At 41.0% G+C, this 21,992-nt stretch overlaps 2 protein-coding genes across 11 annotated transcripts in view; one reads left to right on the top strand and one right to left on the bottom strand.

Moving 5' to 3' along the window:
- Positions 1-14,095, top strand: part of LOC138617615 (sodium bicarbonate cotransporter 3-like) — a 44,073-nt gene extending 29,978 nt beyond the window's left edge. For 3 of the 9 annotated variants that reach the window (XM_069692761.1, XM_069692768.1, XM_069692827.1), the window contains 11 exons: positions 806-911; positions 1,188-1,349; positions 1,794-1,907; positions 2,051-2,212; positions 3,450-3,701; positions 3,980-4,048; positions 4,284-4,457; positions 4,745-4,882; positions 5,597-5,697; positions 6,743-6,859; positions 8,391-8,565. In XM_069692761.1, the coding sequence (XP_069548862.1) occupies positions 806-911; positions 1,188-1,349; positions 1,794-1,907; positions 2,051-2,212; positions 3,450-3,701; positions 3,980-4,048; positions 4,284-4,457; positions 4,745-4,882; positions 5,597-5,697; positions 6,743-6,859; positions 8,391-8,472 (1,477 nt within the window). In that variant the 3' untranslated portion in view covers positions 8,473-8,565. Of the gene's footprint in view, positions 1-805; positions 912-1,187; positions 1,350-1,793; positions 1,908-2,050; positions 2,213-3,449; positions 3,702-3,979; positions 4,049-4,283; positions 4,458-4,744; positions 4,883-5,596; positions 5,698-6,170; positions 6,231-6,742; positions 8,286-8,390; positions 8,566-14,006 lie in introns of those variants that run through there. The other 6 variants (XM_069692784.1, XM_069692776.1, XM_069692810.1 and 3 more) reach the window with 6 other exon arrangements.
- Positions 13,157-21,291, bottom strand: LOC138617677 (homocysteine-responsive endoplasmic reticulum-resident ubiquitin-like domain member 2 protein). Of its 2 annotated transcripts, none has more exons than XM_069692861.1 (9): positions 21,198-21,291; positions 20,458-20,688; positions 18,806-18,883; positions 17,568-17,681; positions 17,272-17,396; positions 16,437-16,550; positions 16,045-16,332; positions 14,956-15,070; positions 13,157-14,429 (listed from the first exon to the last, which is right to left on the bottom strand). In XM_069692861.1, the coding sequence occupies exons 2-9, from the start codon at positions 20,602-20,604 to the stop codon at positions 14,178-14,180; spliced, it is 1,233 nt and encodes a 410-aa protein (XP_069548962.1). In that variant the 5' UTR covers positions 20,605-20,688; positions 21,198-21,291; the 3' UTR covers positions 13,157-14,177. The 2 variants fall into 2 exon arrangements, with proteins under 2 accessions (XP_069548962.1, XP_069548971.1); XM_069692870.1 differs by having other exon boundaries at positions 13,157-14,345; positions 21,198-21,290.
- Positions 21,292-21,992: the final 701 nt, after the last annotated feature.

Genomic DNA, 21,992 nt, shown 5'->3' on the forward strand with positions numbered 1-21,992 from the left:
GGCCATCTGCTCCGACTGCCGGCGGAGGCACGGCGTGGCCACCTGTTGTTGAGCAGGTCCCAGTCCGCTTCCCGGGTAGTCATTAGAGCTCTTGATGTTCGTGATTCCTCGCTGTAGCTCCGCTCCTCCTGTGTTGTCCACTACATCGTCGGGGACAAGCAGGGTTGGCCTTTCCAGTCGTTTACGGGAACCACGTGGGGAAACTTAATTTGTCCAGCTCTCTTGTCTTTTGAGGCAGCCAGCTAGCGCCGCTCGGCTAATTCACCGCGTTAAGATAAACCCATGAACCCTGACGTTCTCGCGATATTTACCACTTTGATTTCACGCTGTGCTGGATGCAAGTTAAACGTTTTGAGTGATACGTTTTTAATCGGGAAATTTGTAATCCAATATATAACATGTTTGCATGGATAGCGCATGAAAACACACCTCATCGTTTTGTTACTGTGATACAGACAGAAGTCGGGGAAAGAGACAGAGCATCCCTCCCAACTAACCCAATCACGTACCACCCATCCCAAGTGACAAATAATTAGTGGAGTTTTTCTACATTCAGCTCCAAAATATAATGGGTATTTACTTGGCCCATGCTACATCTACTAAGTTTTATGAAAATCAGGTTGGTAGTTTTTCTGTTATCATGCGGCCAAACAAACAAACAAACAAACAAGCATAACAACTGAATTTAGCAGCTTTTCTGGAGCCTGTGATTTAAGTTCACTTTAAATTAACCAAAATGTTTTGGTTTTGGTTTTTTTGTGCAAAGCATCAAGTGTTTCCTCATTGTTGGTTCTCGTGTCTCCAGGTGTCAGTGCTCTCCACCGGCCAATGCCTCAGATCTGCTGATCCAGAAGTGGAACCTTTCAGGATACAGCTCAGACTCTATACCATGGAGCAGCCTCAATGTTTCGGTGAGACTAACTCACAGTGACCTCTAGTGTAAGAGACATTAATTACAATAGTCACATTTGTCAGCTATGTAGAGCAAACAGTTAATCAGCCAATATGCAGACATTCACTGACATTTATTAATTTATACCGATTTCCTTAGAAATACAAACACTACTCCAGCAACTGCATCTACCTCAACTTCTAAGCTGCCAAAACTGCTACAACTGTCAATACTAATACAGCAAATACAAAATAAACATTACAATGATCATTTTATGCTCTTTTTTTTCTTCTAGACGTGTAAAATGCTCAATGGGGAGTTTGTGGGTCCCGCCTGTAGTCACCAGGGGCCCTATATCCCAGATGTTCTCTTTTGGTCCATCATCCTCTTCTTCACCACCTTCTTTTTGTCCGCGTTCCTTAAGCAATTTAAGACGGAAAGATACTTCCCCACCAAGGTGAGATTTTAGGCTGGATTTTTTTTTTTTAATGTACCGTGTGTCAAAGCGCAGTAAAAGCACACAGTAAAGTTGAGTCGTATTTTAAATACAAGATATCCATCTGAAACATCACATCCGAAAATCGCATTTTGTACATTTGGTGCATGCAAGTGCGGGCAAATCAAGCCAAAAGCTTCTCACACTATGCAAATGTTTACATTGTGTCAGTCATTAGTATGCTGGAGCAGTCTCATGAGCTGGAAGAAAAGATCTTCTTTCATCGTCCCACACAGTAGCAGCTAGTCTGTTATGACTTTCTGTAGGCAGGTGTTTGGTATTGTGTAAATTGCTACACTCTTTCTGTTGACATAAGATTATGTATTACTTTTTGGGATCTTGACTGTTTCCGACATTAAGAATGCGGCTGTTGTGAAGCAACTTCTATTTGTGTGTGTTGTGTAGGTGCGCTCCACTATCAGTGACTTTGCTGTGTTTATAACCATCATGGTCATGGTGTTGGTGGACTATCTAATGGGGATCCCGTCTCCTAAACTGAATGTTCCTGACCGCTTTGAGGTACGCAGATATTCCACTTTGTCTATCCTAATGCGTGGACATTCAAGGTGACGTCACATAAATTCTAATAATCTGCAAAAGGACTTTTCTCCAACAGTTGTTTAATGCCTGATACTAAATATAGCCTACCCTTTCCCCTGCAGCCAACTTCAAAGAACAGAGGCTGGCTGATGGACCCGTTGGGAGAAAATCCCTGGTGGACGCTGCTGGTGGCGGCACTTCCCGCACTGCTCTGCACCATCCTCATCTTTATGGACCAGCAGATCACAGCAGTCATCATCAACCGCAAAGAGCACAAGCTGAAGGTCAGATCTGCCGCCACACTTTTCCTAAAAATACACTTGTCGGTGTTTTATTTCTGCGTGTGTGTTCTGAAGAGCAAGTATCCTGGATGTCTTTTCTAATTTTTACCAACAATGTTGATCCCTTCTCTCGTAGCCAGTGTTGCAAACTGCCTCATGATTTTTAGCTGATCTATCAGCTAGAAAGATCCTAAAAGTCATTAAAAACTTAATTCAAAACAACTCAAAAAGTCATGTGTTGGAAAAATTACTCAAGAGGCTTGGTTCAAAATCAAACACATCGGACATTTATTCTTGCAAGAAGGAGCACATACGTGCACCCTCAAAGAGAGGTGTCCAGCATTGCCCTACGTCACACTTCCGTCGGGCAGCTTTTATACAGTGTGACAAACAGTTGACAGTCACCCCATTCCCTTTGTATCTGCTTTCCTATGGTAATAAAGAGTTGGTTGTAGGTCACAAGATAAGGACACCGGGGAGTTGTCAATTAGATGCGGAAAGTAAATCAAAAAGGAATCACTTGCAAATAAGAGAGAAAACAGAAGAGACTTTCCGGAGCCACAATGCAAACAAGAGGAAGAGACAAATCTTTTTTTCCATCATCATGTTACATTTTTTGTTTATTTATGTGCAAAATATGTTTCTAATGTAATACATAATTATTGCAGCTGTAAACTCAAATGCAGCAGAATCAGAGTGGGCTGTCACAAATGCTGGATTCCATTTTACTGTCTTCCTGTGTTTTGAATAACAGAATATGCCAAAACCTCAAACTGGACTCTGTATTTTCTGCCTGATCACCTGTTTTTTTTGTTTTTGTTTGTGTTTTTATCTTTGTGCCTCCTCCAGCTTGCTTTCTTTCAGATGTAACAATCAACTACTGTGCACTCTTTCTACACCTCTCTAATTCTCTGAAGCTCTCTCATCTTTCACCAATCTCTTCTTTCACTTTCTTTCATTCTTAATTACGGTTGAAGCCGACATATTCTGTGTTCATCTCACAAAAATGCTTCGAATATTGTTTCTGGGGTATTCTTTTGTTTACCATTCGAAAATAAATTGGATGCGTCTTTAGCATTAACCAGACACAGATTTGAAACTCAAGATTCCCTGTATGAATGGATTAAGTTTTCTTAATTTTTACTTGAGGAAATTTGCTCCGCAGGAACTAACACTTATTACTCCCTCCATGGCTCTCGGATTTACTCGTCCGTCTCTTGTTTCCCCGTGTATCCTACAGAAAGGCTGTGGCTATCACCTGGACTTGCTGGTGGTGGCAGTAATGCTGGGTGTGTGCTCCATTATGGGCTTGCCGTGGTTCGTGGCAGCAACCGTCCTTTCCATCTCGCATGTCAACAGCCTGAAGGTGGAGTCTGGCTGCTCTGCTCCAGGAGAACAGCCCAAGTTTCTTGGCATTCGGGAGCAGCGGGTCACTGGATTTATGATCTTTGTCCTCATGGGTTGCTCTGTTTTTATGACGTCGGCACTCAAGGTGAGATGAGGTGATCCCTGGAATAACAGTTGGAAAACACATTGTAAAACACTGTACGCGAGAAGGTAATCTAGATATCCAAGACTTGTTGAGTCGCATGACGAGTGACTAAAGTGTGTTTTCACCTGTCAGACATGTCGTGCATGTTTTTCAGTTTTCTGTCTTGTTAAATGTATTTTTCTGCATCAAATGCCTTTTTAGCTTTTCCTTTCGGGCACTGTAAATTGAATAATTTATACTGTTGTTTTACTCTGCCACTTCACTTCTGCTCTCCCCAGTTTATTCCTATGCCCGTCCTGTACGGAGTCTTCCTCTACATGGGTGTCTCTTCCCTCAAAGGCATTCAAGTAAGCCTGTGCTCTTCTGTCTTTGAAGATAACGTGCCCTTTTATTCTGAACAGAGCAGCAGTCATGAGCTGTTACAGAAGATAAGTGTGCCTCTTGCCGTTCCAAACCTTTGATCGTAATTCAGACTCCGTGAAAGCTTTTGTTAAATACGTTTCCTCTAATTTAGTGAAATTGCTCCTTTCCTACATTTTTACTTTTCAACTCTTTCACTCTTTACTCTCTTCTTCTCTGTAGTTCTTCGACAGAATCAAACTGTTTGGTATGCCTGCCAAGCACCAGCCTGATCTCATCTACCTGCGCTACGTGCCACTGTGGAAGGTCCACGTCTTCACCCTGGTGCAGCTCACCTGTTTGGTGCTGCTCTGGGTGATCAAAGCTTCTGCAGCAGCTGTCGTATTTCCCATGATGGTAATTACTGTCGCTCATTTGAGCACTTCACTACCTCTACATGAGACATTAGAGGAGTAGAAATAGATAGAGCTGCACTCACTCAATTGGCACACCACAATGAAGTGCTGTAATAGCATTTCATAAAATTTCTAATATCATTAATAATTTACATTTATGTTATCTGCTAAAATATAACTTTAGGGAATTTCTCAGTGCAACAGATGTGATTTTATCATGTTTTATTCTGTTGTTTGTATTTTGTGTTGGGCAAGGAATATATATTCATAGATTTCCTGTGTCTCCAGGTTCTGGCGCTGGTCTTTATCCGAAAGCTTCTCGACTTTTTCTTTACCAAGAGGGAGCTGAGCTGGCTGGATGACCTGATACCGGAAAGCAAAAAGAAGAAAGAGGACGACAAGAAAAAGAAAGCACGTGAAAAGCTGGTAAAACTCATTTCATGTTTTTTTTTTTTTTTATTATCTTTTGATGGGGAAAGTCACGAGTTATATTGTAATTCAAATAGAAAGAAGTTTAGTTTTTCTATTCTTTAACTGCTTCAATACACAACCAAGCAAACCATTTTTTGCTAAGTGTTCAAAAACATAATAAAAACAACACCACTTTTATCTTAATTTATCTCCCTTGCATGCACTTAAACTTTACTATTACAAAATTCATCAACATTCTTCATTTGACTCTGACTCACAAAAAAACAAAGACAGCTTCACAAATCATGTAAATCTGATTCTGACACTCAAAATTGACATTAGAGTAGTTATGCAACAATACAAATGGTTGCCTTAACAGCGGATGTCAATCATATTGCTATTTAATTGTAAACAACAGACATAGAAAAGGCCGAACCTTCAGCACCCCCATAAAAGATTGCGGTCCGGATGCTATGCACAGACTGTTTAATGGACATGCAAATATTACCATGACAAGAATAAGTGGAAGTCTTCGAATCAAATACATCAGATGTAAAGAAACAAGGCCACAGGAGACCAAGAACCAGTTACAAGCCATAAACCAGCATAATGTTCTAAAACCCAGCCAAATAAAAGCCAAATATTAAAAAGACATAAGTGCTGGAGGATGTGCGTCACTGCAGTAATAACTGGTTTGTGATCTATGCATTTAATATTATTTTCATTCAGGAGGAAGAGTCCAGACTGCAGAAAGAGAAGAATATGGGACTAAAGGTCAGCTTTGAAAGCTCAAACCAGCTCAACATCCCAGTAAAAGAACTCTCAGGGAGGTGAGTGCTGCTCAACATAAAGAGCTTTGATGTCAAATTCTGGGATAAAAAAAACTATGTTTTTTTTCTTTTTTTGTGTGCAAATGCTCAGTGAAACAAAGTGTATTCTCTTTAAATTCTCTTCTGTTTTGGTATATCTCACCAAAAATCCAAATCTACTGTGATTATATTCTATTATCTTCTGGTCTGGAGGCTAAATACATTTTTATGATGGCCTAAAATGCTTTAATGGATCCAAATGAATGTAAAGAGTTCCTAAAAGACTTTCCTTCTGCCTTAATCAACGCCTCTACGGCCAATTTGCTCCAGATAGCCAGTCCAGAAACCTGAAGACAAAATGTGCTGCAGCTGTAGTTCATAGTAAATAATAAACTACAGCTGTAAACCGATTTTCTGATGTTGTCATGTACAACTTGAAATGGTCATTGTGACGCTGGTAGTCAGCTGTGTGTTATTATGTCCATCTTGAACAGATCATACAGAATAGGACTAGTGGCCCACAACCCCCCAATGGAAGAAGAGGTAGCACAGCTGTGCGTCTGATGCAAAACATCTGACCCACATGGCTGCATATTAACTCTGCTCACTGATGCTGGGACAGTTAGTTGCATGGCAGATAGAAAAAACAAACAAAAAAAACCCAGAAACACTGGCTTTAAAACACTTTGCACATCAACAACACCGTGTGTTGATGTATTTTGAGGGGAGATGGTCTTTGATAAAAATTTAAAAAAACAACAACATTTGTCCCACTAATACTGTGTGCACAATCAACTCCGAACAAATACCTTTTTGCGCTAAAATGCCATCATTTCTTATTACACGTTAACCTGGAGCGTTCTGTTTGTGGCCTGTCTGGTCAGCCTTTTGTTTTAATCTCCAGTTCATGTGCATGTACGTGTCTGCTTTGTTTTGAACTGTCTTGCCCTGAACCTGTCCTGCTGATTTGACGTCCACATGCTTGTCTTCTCTTTGTGTTTTTATGTGTGTGTGTGTGTGTGTGTGTGTGCGTGTGTGTGTGTGTGTTTTGCATTTTGGCATGTAGTTCTGATTGTGACCCCTCGGTTGTAAATATCTCTGATGAAATGGCCAAAACCGCAGTGTGGAAAGCGGTGAACTCAAGTGCACAGTTTTGTGTCCAACCTGTGAAGCGTAGTGAAAGGTAGCTATGCCATCTCCTGGAGTTTCGCAGACCCCCCCTTCACCCAACTGCATTACCTTACTGTCATTATATGATCATGTGTTAGAGACTGCTGTTAACTCTAGAATGTTTTTATGACTCGTCAATCAAATATTTAGAGCGTTGAAATGTAATTGTTACATGTAGGACGCAGTCGTGGGTGTCAGGTAATCGGTGAATATGTACGAGCAAAGATAAGGATTCCTTTGGCTGTTTACAGGGATATGTTTATTACAAAATGGAATTACTCGTACTAGTCTGACACCATTGAAATTGTAAACATACAGCACTGTGCAAAAGTTTTATGTACTTTAGAGGTTTAGGTTAGGTTAGGTAGTTACGTTATTAATCCCCGAGGGGACATTTTTTTCCGCTACAGAAGCAATAAGATAATAATAGAACAATAGAAAAGCAGTAAAATAGCAGTAAAAAAATATAAAATGCACAGTATATACAGTACAGTATATATCTATATATATTATATACAAACAACCAAGAAACACAGTCAACAGTGTTATTGTTATGTGATGGATTTTGCCAGAGGTGAGTTATTGTACAGTCTTATTGCGTCTTAGATTCTCATCCAACACGTAATACAATCAGGGAGGCATCTGATTGGTCCTGCAGTCAATCCGCAGCTTGTGACATCGACTCCACACATACTGTCAAAGTCCTCCAGACAAATTTTCGGTAACAATAAAAAATAACTTGTATCAGAACGGACAGAAGAAATTCAGAAGGTCTACATCAGGGGTCTCCTGATGTAAAACATTTTTTTTTTTCCTCTGAGGGCTACTTTGACAAAATAAAAGTTTCCACGAGCTACTCGTGTTTAGTAACATTTATTTACATAGCTGAGCTCCAATAATACCAAATTGATAGGGCCGGGATGTCCGTGAATTTTGATTGGATATCAATTTCATCACATTCACCAAGTGACTCTTGTGTTATCAAACTTATGTACATATCGTTCAAACCTTCGGTGAGCTACTCAGAAACAGGTGGCGAGCTACCTAGGTAGCTCACGAGCGACAGGTAGGAGACCCCCCCCCCCCTAAATCCAAAGAACAATTGTGTCAAGTTCTCCGAGATGTTCGGCGCAACCTGCCCGCCAAGAGCCACGAACAATGATATGCAGCTTTACAGGACAAAGCACCAAATACTGATTGGATTTAGTTCGTTCTTTTAACTCCACTTGCAGGAAGTTAATTGATACGCATCCTCAACTTCAATGTTGCTGTCTAAACCCTTTGCACAGGACTGCATGTTGTCAAAATTGACATGCATATTTTAACACACTTTCCTCACATGAGCTGTCATCACCAAGGTGCACTGTGGGTGGTCAAATATTATTAGCGTGGGGAATTGAGCACGATCGCTCCTCTACGTGACGAGAAAAAAAAAATAAATTCAAAATAAATTCACACTTTTACAGTTGCTCCTCCACCCTCCATCACCTCCGTCAATCCGCACAAGCGCTGATCTCGTCCGTTTTCCCTTCGTCTCCGAACAGCCAGGAAAAGGTGGCCTGCGTTAGAGTTGACGTCGGCCTGGACACACCTGGAGGATGCTCCGGTGCCGAGACCTTCCTGTGATGAAGGGAGGGGCCCTACTTTCACCTCCCGCTACCTTCTTCCCTCACGGCGCTGTACCCCGCCGACGGGCTCCATCTCAGTGTGGGGAGGGGGGAGGGGAACACTGAACTGGAGCAGCGTAACCTGTCTGCAGAGCTCTCTTTTCTTTTTTTTTTTTTTTTTCTTTTTCCAGGGCAGCAGACGAGCTCCCACCCAAAGTCCTGCGAGTCCTCCTTCACTCATGTGGCGAAGCCCTACGTGTGCAGCACACGTGTACAACCGGTTGCCGAGATGTACTGCAGAGGAAACATCTCCGAGGAATTCCGCTGTTAACTGCCCTCCGACGCTCGCTGTTTAGGAATCTTCTCGATCTAGCAATTTCTTTATTATCACCCGTTCAAACCACAGATGCCGAAGGAAGGGGCCTCACTGGTGGGGATCTTTTGACTGTGTGTATTTTACTTCAAACCATTGTATGTTTTTAATATCAGTTTTACTGTTATTTTACCTGGTTACAGTACTGTACTTTTTTTTGGTTTTTTTTTTTTTTTGGTTCTCAGCTCAAAACACCACAAGTTGTCCGGCATTGTTTTTTTGTTTTTGTTTTTTTTTTTTCCCAATGTATTTAAGGTCAAATAAAAGAGCTTTCACTTAACTACACCAGCTCCAAAACTCACACAATTAAAACCATTCAGGTACCGTCGGTGTCAGACGGTTATATTTTATATTTTAGTCTTGACACGGTAAGTGACACGAACCAAAACACAGGTACATTCGGATAGTACTTCTACACCGCACCACTGCCACACATCTTTTGCTCATCATCTCCTGTTGCCGGGGGGGACAATCAGTGTTGATACTGCTGCTCAAAAATTGGTCCGTTGTTTTCACTGTAAACCTCCCTGTTCATAGTGTATGTGATCTAATAGAAATATATGTACGTCAACTGTTCTGTCTTTTCATTTGTAACATTATAGAAAAAAAAAAACTACTTCAGAGGCCATATGAAGTCTGTACTGTACAGTAAGCACTTTGCGAGTATAGTTTCTTATCTAAAAAGGATTATAGTGTGTTAATAAAAAAAAAATTTAAAAAAAAAAAAGGTTACTTCTCTTCCCATGTATTATAGAGCCGTCGTTCAAAAGTCAAATAAAATAACTCAGGAATCTTGAAGGATTTCTGACGGTGGTCACTTGATATTTTTGTCACAAGGCGGTGATAATTAACTGCCCACTGTATTCCTTTCATCGCCGACGTCACAACTATTTTAATAAATGCTGTAAATCATCAAATATAGGAAAAGGTGCAACATGAGAAAGTGAATATTTGAGCAGTTAGATGCACCTGTTTTTTTTTTTTTTTTATACTGTCTGTATTATTGTTAATAACGGCGTGTGCGTGGTATAAAGATCATTCGTTTAGCGTTGCAAATCATTTTATGCAAAGTATTTCTACTATACACGTGAGCACTATTACATCCTAGGAATTTGTTCTTATTTTTGCTAAGTGCAGTCCTGTTTTTAGCAATAAGTATTCCGTACCGTGCGACGGATGGACTTCCTGAACTCAGCCCGTAATTCAGGCAAAGAAGAAGTTGTGAAATGATTTTGGTGTCTTTTTATTTTTTATTTGTGTTCTCTCTCTCTCTCTCTCTCATCGGCGCTGTCTGTGTGTAGCTACAGTGACTGTACGGACAATAGCTTATGTGCCTTGTTGAAGCTCTTTTATGTGCACGTCTTGTACTGATCATTTGAACGTGTTCAGCTGTACAGGTACACGCGACGGGATGGGGGGGGGCACACGAATGCCCAAAAGACATACCGTCGTTCTTTTACAAGAGCGAATCAGTACGCGGCTCTTCTTCTCGCGGAGGCTCCTGTCTGTCTGCCTGTCTGTCTGTCTGTCTGTCTGTCTGTGGTGTTCCTCCGCGTCTGTGTGAAAGTCTGAGCCACCGACTCCAAACGATGCAGTTTCATTTCTCTTCCATTTACAGATGTAACCGTGTTGTGTTCCACCGTCACAGCTCTAGTATTGGCTCACGACGTTAAAAAAACAAAGCTCTGTAATCGATATTGAAGGTACCGTTTCTCTTCTGAATGATCAGTGTATGTCAAAGTATCGTGCTGTCGGCATCAACAATAAAAATGACATCTATATTAATTTATCCCCCCCCCCAAAAAAAAAAAAATGTACGTGGTTATTTTAAGACGCAATACGGTCAATTGATAATGACATTAATGCGAGTCATCAGTGGGATCATCGCGGTGAAATCATACAACCAAGTACTTACAATTTCAAAATAATATTGTATATATATATGTGTGTATATATATGTGTATATATATATATATATATATATATATATATATATATATATATATGTATATATATACATATATGTATGTATATATATATGTATATATATATATATATACAGTATATATATGTATATACATATATACGTATGTATATATATATGTATATATACATATATATATATATATATACATATATATACACACATATATATACATATATACACACACATACATATATATATATATACACACATATATATACATATACAAATATATATATTAACTGAGACTGTTGTGAAAATATATATATATATACATGAATTTGAATAAACAATATCAGCAACAAAAAGGAGCTATAGAAGTTATATTGTATCTTTGCTGCTGTAAAGTAGACTATACAGTTAAAACCAGGGCGAGACTGATATCTGAGCCACACACATACTGTATATCAGCCTATAAGTAATAAGAATGCATACAAAATTACCAAATAGATGTTTAGAGGTCACGTGAAATATCATTCTCGGTAAATATTGGTTGTTACAGTTCAGCAACGGGGAAGAAGGCCCTAACGAACCGCATAACGCCAGGGCAGACCGAAGTAAACAAAGAACTTCACTTACAGTGATTTGTAGGAAAACACAAAGTTCAAACAGGAGTATAAGCTTCCCTAAAATCAAATAAATTAAAATTTTAAAAAAAAATTAAAAAACAGAAAGGAATGTAATGCTTAAGCCTTACAGAAAGAAAGCCCTCCGATCCAGCAGCTGGTAGTGAGAATATTATATACTGACTGGACTGATTGCGAAGTGGCTGCAGGAGAGAGAGAGACTTGGGGACCTCTGGTGGGTGGAGGGAGTAATGCAGGGCTCAAACTGACATATTTGTTCACAGTTCTTAACAAATTTAAGTGTGTCCTTATCAAATATGTTCATGTTCAGAAAAAAAGTATCAGTGAGTCATTGGAACTTTTTTTTTTAACTCAAAATTTATATTATTACTGGCCTCAAAAAAAATAAGCAACATATCTTTTTCATAGCTGACATTTTGTCGGATGCAATTGATAATATCAAAATCAACTGCACCTCCATTTCTAAGCGAATGGGCTCCGGGGTGCTAATATTGAGCATAATGGTCACTGCCATATCTTACTGGGACACCTGTTGGAATAAGCGTCATCATGAATGAAATTTATTTCCCAGTGCTGCTTGTGCTCTGACCAGTTTAAATGTGCAAAAGGTCTACTGTAAAGACACACCGACTGGGTCCTCAGGAGGGGGGAAAAAAAAAACAAGACGGAAACGTTACGATAGCCATAATGTGGTTTAGAAAGAGCCAGAGGAGTTCTTCATGGTAAAGACAAAAGGTGGCAGCAGAGATCTATGTCAGACACCACTGCAGCTACACTGCAGGCAGGTGGCTGGAACATGTGGCTTTATCTGCGTCATCTTTTAAACTGGACACTGGTTACATTTTGAAGTTCCTTAGAGGAAACAACACCTGTCGTTCACACGCAAGCGTTGCCACTTATCTGACTAATTAAACCTGCGCTGAGGACTTTGTGTGGAGACTTTGTTTGATTGACATTTACCTCAATGACCTTTTAGTTTTGGGGAACCCTGTTAAAAAATACACCTTTACAAACTTAGCGGATCAATCTTTTGCTGCTTTGGTTGGCTCAGAACACGCGTGACCTTTTTCAGCATCAAACCGAATCTGACGGGACGTTAAAGCGCGTCAGCGTGATCAGCGGTGACGCGTGATCCATAATGAACATGCTCCATGTGCGTTTTGATTGTCATGCCATAACACTGCAGCCACTAAATAAATGGTACAGGAAGTAGAATTTGATTTCTTTTTTTTCAATGTCATAGCATAAAACGTCACAGTGCGGGGTTTGAACCTCTTAAGGTTTTGTTTTTTTTCCCCGGTTGAAGACCGAGAGCTTTCTATTCATTAATGTGTGAAGGCCTTGTGGGGTTGTTGTTGTTTTTTGACAGTGTACCTTAAGGGAGTTATGGGCAAGTGGAATGATTTAGCTTTTTATATATACTTGTTCCTGCACAAATGTGACTCCGCTTTCACGTCTTACACAATAACACTACGTCAGGGAAAAGGTTCCAGTTTGGAGAGCTTCCGAGAAAAAAAAATTTTAGGACCAAAATTTCCCATTAAAAGTTATGTCGGCAGTTGGTTCTGGAATTTAACTTGACAAGTTGAATTAATTCCGACTTCTCTTGATTTCTCACAAGTTTTGAGCAGCACGTACTCTAATCTCGAAGCAGATTACTGTAAACGGAAGGCCTGCTCACTGTGAAAGGGTCATAAAAGAACAAATCAGTCAGCACTGTTGGTTGTGTTCAAGACCGATCTTAAACCACGTGACTCCATTACAATGAATGTTGTTTTTAATAAACATGAATATTGTCCTCGGTACACAACATGTTACATGTAACAGCAGCAGGTGTATTGTTTTGTCCTACATGAACTCTGCATTATGGCAGTGCTTCATTTAACTGTAGGAAATACAAATTGAAAAAAAAATTAATTAAAATTGTCGACTCAACGCCACAAATTCAATTCCAGCCTCGACCGATATTCCGCGAATGACGAACGGTCAGTTCGCCGGTCTCGTTATGCTCTTTCAGACTGTCTAAAAGAATTAGTGTTACACGAGTTCACTTTAGTTTAAAAAAAAAACCAAAAAACAACTAACTAAAATCTCCCCTCAGTCAGTAGCCGGCATCACTCCAGTACAACACAGTACACGTGACACGTTTAAGTTACTCATGTAGTATACAAGTGCTACGTGATTCACACGTATTCACTGAAATTCAGCGCTTGAATTACAGTGGCCCTTTTTTTTTTTTTTTTTTTTTAAATGTCTTATTTTAATGTAACGACCATTACAAAAAAAAAAAAATCAGGGCAATTCAAGCAGAACTATTTTGACAAATATCGCAGCGTCTTACAAAGAAAACAAACTGACTCAGGTTGTCAAACATGATTAGTGCTGTACTCAAGTTTTCATTATAAATCTGCCTGCTGTCTACGTTTACAAGGCTTTACTAGCAATCCTTGTACATCAGTTAAACTAATGTCGGCGTTGCTTGACATTTTTTTGTTTTTGTTGAGACAAAAATTAAAAAAAAAAAATTAATAAATACTTTTTGTTTTTTAAATCCACATGAAATGACCTTTTTTTTTTTTTCTCTCTCTCTCTCTCTCTCTCTCTCCAAGTTAAATGGATCATGTGTGTTTTCATATGTGGAGTCAACGACTGGGAAACTCTTAACAACTGCACTGCAACAGAATCAGTTTCCCTAAGCAGGTTGGGGATATTCATCCTCCTCTTTAAGAAAGAACATGCTCCGGCGGAGAGCCGCGGCGGCTGGCGGTGCTCGGCAGTGTTCAGTTCGCAGCGTTCGGCGGCCCCTCCGGGATGAGCGACATGAAAAAGGTTATGATGAACGCCCACGTGGACGAGAAGAAGCCCGTGTGGGGGGCGCTGTTCGGGTCCTCCGCTCCTTCCTCTCCACTTTCCCCGTCGTCGTCCGAGCTGTCGTCGATCACGTCTTCCTGTACCGGAAAGTCAACATGCACTGCGTTAACCTCGGCAGCAACTCCTTGATGAAGTTGTCTTCGGTGTGGGACCAATTCATTCTGTTCACAGAAAGGCAAAGTACCTTAAAAAGGAAAGCATTTTGTTGCCTGACGAAGAGTTACTCTTTTCAGCCAAAATGTCACTGTGGGTGTTTTCAATTTGCCACTAGAGTTGTAAAGAGCAATTATTTTGATTACTGATTAAATCATTTGAGGAATAGGTTCATTTGATCAAGTAATTGGTGAAATAGATTATAAAAATGCCTGAAAACAGTGATTTAAAAAAAAAAAAAAAAAAAAAAAGCTATCATAATTTACCATAGCTGACATTGACAGCTAAAAATTTGGTCTGTTTTTAAATGACCTTCACTTTTAAATAGTTTTAAAGGATTAATCAATAATCAACAAAGCTGTCCATTCACTTTCCCTCTGCAGCCCTGTGGCTATTTAATACAGGTTGTATATGTCGTATACATATCTGGAGAGCGGTAACTCAGAAAAATCAATGTCACTCATAAAAACCCCATCAGCCCCGGCTACTGTTCTGAGTAAAAGCTGTGATGGATGAGGGAGGAGAGACAGTTACCATTTCTAGTAGGTCTTGGTTTTGTAGCTCTCCCTCCGGATCATCCTGGTTGGCTCTGTCTCCAGGAAGCTGCAGGTCGTTTTCCAGATTGAAGGGGAACCAGCCGGCCTGGTGCCTGCGGGAAGAAACAACGCAACAGATGTGACGAGCCGTTTTGTGTCCTGGCAATTATATTTATCGTCCATTCATCATCTATTATTCTTTTGAGTAATACGCGAGCTGTTCAGGTTCTAATGTGCGAAAAGGACGATAAAAAGGCACCTCGCGTCTTCCAAACTTTCCCAAAGATAGAGATGTTATTAGAAAATCAAGGAGACTCTTAACACTATTTCGGCAGAGCGATGCACGTTGCGCAACAGGAATATAAATATTTGAATACAAAAAAAAATATATATATATTACAGAAAGACATTATAAAGACCGTTTTGATGCAGCTATGTAGTCTTGGAAGAACCTTTCAATCACACTGGACGTGGACAACTATTAGACAAATAACCAGCTGTATATGCAGCAGTGCAACTCTGATGATCCGTTCATGGCAGCCTGGTTATGTCCACTATGATTTTGTGTTTGAAAGGGTGAAACTGTGTAGTCCACCTCAAGAGGTGAGACAGAAGAGGGATGCTGTGTTGTCTGCCTATTTCCAGCCTGCCAGTTAAGTTGCAAGCAGCAACCCCGGGGGCTACAAAAAAATTAAAAAATCAAACCAACATGGATGTTGCCAAAAGCTGTAGTTCCTTAAATGGCCACCAGAGGCTGGTTCCAAAGGCGAGTCTGCAGCCGTAGACGGTCTCGTTAAAATGCCCAGTTTTACAGCCGAAAACAAAAAAAAACAGTTTTGGTCTTTGTAGTGATTTTTCCTTTAGGGGACGTCAAGGAGCCTACGGCCATTGTTTTTTTTTTTTTTTTACAGTCTACGGTTAATTGTTATGCATATTTCCCGGGTTGAGGACCGGGTCCAATCAGAGCTGTCATGCGCAGGGATTACCACAGGCGTGTAATGGACAGAAGAAGGATTGAACATTTTTGCAAATAACCCTAATCTAACCCCGGTCATTGGTTTGAAAGAGGTATAGAAGGATCACTCACAGGTAAAGCACCAGCATGGCCATCATCACCATGACAAAGCGGCTGAAGGAGGAGTAGAAGTAGACTATACTGAGTAAGATGGCGGCGCGTGAAAATGTGTACACCCAGTCCAGCCAATCCCGGTTGAGCTCCTCCTCGTTCAGGATCTCCCCTCCCTGGGCGTTCATCTGGACCTCCGGGTTGCCATGGCGGCCCACCTGCGGCCGTTGGCTCAGGGGATTGGATTGGTTGGACTGAGTCGAGGGCTGGCCGGGCCGGAGGTGCTGCGAGGAGGCGGCCAGCAACTGACTGGAGGTGGAGAGACACGGAGTTCGGTAACACGGTTTCCTGCTTGAACAGCGCTCTTAACGCATTCCACAGAAATGGAGGGACCCAAACATAAATGGACTTACTAATGCATGTAGTACTGCCTGGCGTACAGCTGCTGCCACCACATTAGTGTCATGGGGTTGTAATAAGCAGGCATCTGTGTCGGAGGCGTGGACTGTGGGGAGTACTGATTCCAGCTGGAAGAGAGACACCGCATGACCAAAACAGGGACATTTGCACACACCCCCCCCCCGCTATTAATGTCTATAGCATCACGTCACTTAAGATCATTTTCTTATCGAGAGACAGTTGCAATAATAACTCCATATTAATCGCAATTTAAGTGAGACTTCACGTCTTTGTAAAGATGCCAAGCTGTGTAGAAAATCTAGCTTTGCACTATTAAATGACCTAAACTTGAACCCAACAGCAGCCGTGTGTTTCTGCAGCTCTGTTTAGACAACGAGTAGCTTCTTGGTTTCTCATCCAGACACCGGTGTCTTTAAAGTTAATCTTCCTGACAGCTTCATTTACACTTGACAAGACTTTCCTAGGAGAGGGCGGCAGTGCCCGGGTGATTTTTGGCAGCAGGTGCGCAAGAGGAAGCGGTTTTTTTTTTTTTTTTTAAGTTATGACATATGTAGAAGGAAAGGTGTTGTGTATTCTCTCACAGGCTGCATCACTGATTGATTTTAAAACTTAATTTGCCATTAAAGCCTTAACTTATCACCACTGGGAGCACCAGGGATGCTGTGTTAACTTGTTAAAGTGGACTAGGAAATTAAAACTAGCCCCTGATGTCCTATTTATTTTTTATGTTCCAGGAACTTTCAGCTGCTGTAGTGAGTCAGCTTCCTAAAATACCCCTTACCTCTGCACTGCAGAAGTTATTAAAGTGTCCCCAGACTAAAAGCCTACCTGTGCATAAATTGTGGATACATCTGGTGGTGAGGGAAGGGTCCAGCTCGCTGCCTGAGTCCATCACTGCTCTCCCCTGTCGCTGGCTGGCCATCTTGACCGGGACTGTCGGAGGTCTGAGGGGCCTGGGAGCAGAAAATGAAACCCTGAATATTGATAATAGCCTAATGTCCATCTTGAAAGAAAGGCAAGCGAGGGTTTTAAATCCTCAGGGAGGTGACGATTACAAATGATGAAAGGAAATGTGGCGGTGATGAAATGAGCGGAAAGGTGTGAGGAGTACGCGGGCGACCTACCGCGGGACTGGCGGTGCTCTCCTGAGGCTTGTTACTGCTGCGTCGGGGGGGCTTCGGGGAGCTGGGAGGAGTTCGAGAGGCACACACCAGATGGAGCATATGGTACTCATCCTGCTGTAGAAGCAGCCAATAAGGCTCATTATCATACAGAGTACTGCATGTTCCCCTGGACGTTCTTCGCCAATACGCAGCACTTCTAAATCTATATTGTGGACATTCGCTTTGATAACTCATGGTAAAGATGAGAGTTAAATTCATCACATGTGCAAAAATATTGGGAAATGTTACACTGATAAATATATACAACATCCACAATTGATTTTCTCAATAAAATACCACACACTTCCTGACATTTAAAAAAACAAACAAAACATTATTTTGATAGTGACTATCGCTGCGGCCCTCGGGTGTCGACGAGAAGGAGGATTGGGGAATAAAACAAAATTTTAAAAAAAAAATCTAAACATTTAAAAGAACAAAAAAATAATAATAAGGGACAAGCGCTGTCCTTACAGCTGCATTACAACTGTATGCTGATGTTTTGGATATTGTGCCATCTTGTCTTTGTCCACTCGTTATTTAGTGGCTATAATTCTACACCTGAATTTATTCTCATTTTAAAAAACTCAATGAATTTTTTTTTAATTTTTTTTTATAATACCTAAATGTGGCAGCAATAATCTCATTGTTTTTTTCTCTCAGGTCTTTTCTAAAGCTGTGACACCACTGGTCACACTACTGCTACTACTATATTAAAGTGCACATGAAGCTGAAGTCTGCTGCCCTGACAACAGCCTGCTGACGTGTATGTACTGTTTGGATGACCATCTTGTGTGAAGTCCAAATGAACAACAAAAAAAAAGCGAATCATAATGAAGCTTGTTAAGAAAAATAGACCAACCTTAAAACACAAGACCAAAAATGCAATAATAAGTACACGAGGAGAAACTTTATCATGATCAACAAAGTATGCACTCAGTATTATTATTTACCTCACGAGCGTAACACCTGGACAGCTAAACATTACACTCCAACAGTACTGCAGACCATTCAATTATAAACCTTCTATGTGGCCCGTGCCTCGTTTACAGGACGATACGTGTGCTGGAACAGCAGAGGGTCTTCTCCCGGTTAGTTAAAGCAGTGACTCAGGCAGCTGAAGTGCTGCTTGTTGGCTGTGAATGCATTAAACTAGAATAGTTCTCATGAATACGACGCCAAGGTGTACAATAACCTACCTTCCTGAGCACATCTTTTAAGGTAAAGTGGTCCAAAAGCAGCTTTCCGGAATACACCAACCTCTGGTCTTTGGAGCTCTAAAAATACAGAAAGATAATGATAATGAGGTCAGGGAAACTTTATATTAGGAGCGATGGCAAGAATGTAGGTCGCTTAATTGTGTTTGCTGTTCTTAAACTGGTAAAAAATGGCAATACTTGATATTACACAAATAAAACCATACATTCAACAAACGGCAAACTCTGAAATGAAGATGATCACAGCATCAAAAGGCAGATGCACACATCGTGTGAGTAAGTAATGAGGATGAGATCATAGCAACCTCAATCAGGATAAGTAGGTCTTAACAGTGGATTTAGCTGCCAGTACAACAAGGTCAGAGTGTGTCTTCATAAAGCCGAAACTCGCTGCACAGCCATTCACGAATTAAAATGTCCTTTTTTTTTTTTTAAAAACCCGACCAACTCGGAAATGAGAACATCGTCTGGGTTCAAGCCGTCTCCTTGTTAAATATGTCACGGCTAACGTCCACCGAGTTGCACGAAGGAAAGTACTTTAGCCCGGAGTGAGATCGCTGTACGGCTTCACGAGGGAGCAGTTTGCTCCTGTGAGTTTACAATGATTGCATCAGAAGCAGCGGAGGGAAGATTAGGGTCACAATACAACAGGAATGCAAACGCCTTCCCTTCATTGTGACGTCTAAACTACAGACTTCAAGACTCGGATAAAGCGACTCTGGAAACTTCTTTCACTTCAGAAATTCGGTCACGGTTGTGGTCGATGTTGGTCCGCCATTATTCGACAGTAGCGTGGAATCGCAGCGGGAAGCTTAGCAGAAATGAAACAGCAAAACACATTCAGCTGGAAAATATTGGCTGTAAATTGAACAGTTAAAGTCTAAAACAGGGTTTTTCTCAGCATTACGAGGATTCGGCGCGGTACCCAATCTGTTTTGGGGACCACCAAAGCCAAATCTCATGTTGCAGTTGTTCCCAAGTGAACTTCAGCACGTTTTGTCTTTAAGCTCTTTTTTGGTGTGGTTTATTTATCATCTGCTTTAGCTTTCCCAATTTTAAGAAAAACTATACACAGATGTGGATAGAGTAATGTTGAAAAAAAAATGACGTGAAATTACATATGTTTTGATGAAAAACATAACATTTTCTTGGGGGCAGGAACGGGGCCCCCCCCTTACCGCCGAAGTCTCCCACACACTCGTCTAAAATACCAACAAAATGCCTTTTTTTTTTTTTCTGACTGGTTCCGAGTGGAACTGTAAATCAGACATTTTACAGCAGCCAGCAATAACTGATATGATCTTACGCCACTTATACCTGAATATAAACGCCACAAGCAGCAAAGATACGATCAGGGGACACTTTGGTGACCCGGGCCGGCCATGTCGGCTATATTTGTTTTGTATATTTTACGCGTTTTATTTTATATTTCACGGTCGTTGCACGTTTTATTTCATCAGTACCTTTGTGGCCACGCCACCGTACGCTGTCAAAGCCGTATCTCCTCCTTTTTGATTCAACAAGAATGAATAGGTGACTGGAATCGCCTGGAAATGATCTAAAAAAAAAAAAGGTGCTGACAATTGCAGTTCTCATCTGGACAGCTGGGAGGAGATCGGAAGTGAGGCACTCACCGGTTTACTGGGGTAGACGTCAGACAGGTGGGCTTTGAGTTTCTCCACGGTCCAGTTCTGGTGACAGTTGATTGTCTGGTCATGGTACTTCTGGTTGGGAGCCCTGATGACGAGGGTGACAGGACCTTCCGCAACAGCTCGATCCATGGCTCAAAACCATTTGTCTTCAATGGGAAAAGAAAAAGGAAATCCGGACGAGGCTTCCCGGCACCATTGGAGGCGCAGCTTCTCCTGCAACGTTGGACACGCCAGCCAAATAAGAACAGGAGGTTAGCGTGAACCCAATAACAACGTTATATATTATATTCGTATCATTGCGGACGCGGAATTTGTGCTGCGAAAATAAGCACGGCGGGAGAAATACCGCTGGCCGTGACGTCACGACGTTATTTGAATAAAGAATGAACCGTTACTCGTTTGTTACGCGGAGCGCGCTCCGACGCGTTTGACCCGACGGCCGTTTAATGACAGCCGGCGTAACGAGCTCTCGCATCCTCGGTGCTGTCGTGACGAATGGGATGAAATTATATTTACTAAAAAAAAAACGCGAGAGCGAAATCCGAGCCGAGGATATTTAACAACTGGCTAAGCTAACGTTAGCTTCGGCAGATTTGTCTGTCTCCGCCGTGTGCCAGGACAAGCAACGGAAGTTGTCGCCTCGCCTGTCCGATACAAACCAGTCTTGGCTGTGTAACCATGTTCGTCTAAAGCGGAGATGTTGATAAACCCGGTTTACCTACCTTGTTTACTCCCAGTCACCGATATGTTACCTACTTGTAACTCAAGGCTGAACCAGTGTTGTTCTTCTTCGTTGGATCTCCGGAGGGTGTCGACATTTAAACATTGAAGTTTACTACCGCCATCTACCGGTCAAAGGCGTCTATTACACCGTAGATATTTATTAATTTTTTTTTTTTTTTTAAAGTGTGGCCATAACCTATTATACAAAATAAGTTATTGAGTAATTATTTTTAATAAATGCAGGGGGAAAAAAATCACACGTAAGTAATTTAGATTTGGATAATACAAAGTAGTTCTGAACATAACATACCCCCCCCCCCATTATTTGAAGCTTCAAAATTGACAATAGATTTGGATCAACACCTCTTTAAAATATGTGTTGCATTTATGCTGCATTGAATCAACTGTCTGTAACAAATTACCTGGCAAACTGTGTATGTCATTTTCTAAAGATATCCTATTCAGATGTGTGAATGGGATGTGACCTGCTTCTCATGTTTGATCATTTGCACGACGATCACAATAAACCAAGAACAAGATATGTGGGAAACAGGAGAAAGCTTAAACTAGTCCACTCACTGATCATTTTATCAGGCTTGGGGTGCATAATGTTCCGTGATGGGACCAGACTCTGTTGCAGTTGAGAGGATTTAGTATGACTGCCATCTTCTGGTAGCATAGTGTAACAACCTTACCGCTCATTCATTCATTCATTCATTCATTCATTCATTCATTCATTCATTCTGGGATTGATTCATTCGTGGACAAAAAGATTATTCTGCATTCTTCTTTTT

This window comes from Brachyistius frenatus, unplaced genomic scaffold, assembly GCF_029030835.1.
Source record: "Brachyistius frenatus isolate BFR_SWC_R1_liver_20210118 unplaced genomic scaffold, ASM2903083v1 Contig_2, whole genome shotgun sequence".
In the NCBI taxonomy this organism is placed as follows: Eukaryota; Metazoa; Chordata; class Actinopteri; family Embiotocidae; genus Brachyistius; species Brachyistius frenatus.

Excerpts from the sequence above, each read along its gene's own strand:
- LOC138617677 (XM_069692861.1), bottom strand. The coding sequence starts at position 20,604 with ATGGATCGAGCTGTTGCGGAAGGTCCTGTCACCCTCGTCATCAGGGCT. Across the intron at positions 16,333-16,436 it reads AGGCAGTACTACATGCATTA|TCAGTTGCTGGCCGCCTCCT; the intron begins GTAAGTCCATTT and ends CTCCACCTCCAG. Across the intron at positions 14,430-14,955 it reads ACCAAGACCTACTAGAAATG|AATGAATTGGTCCCACACCG; the intron begins GTAACTGTCTCT and ends TTCTGTGAACAG.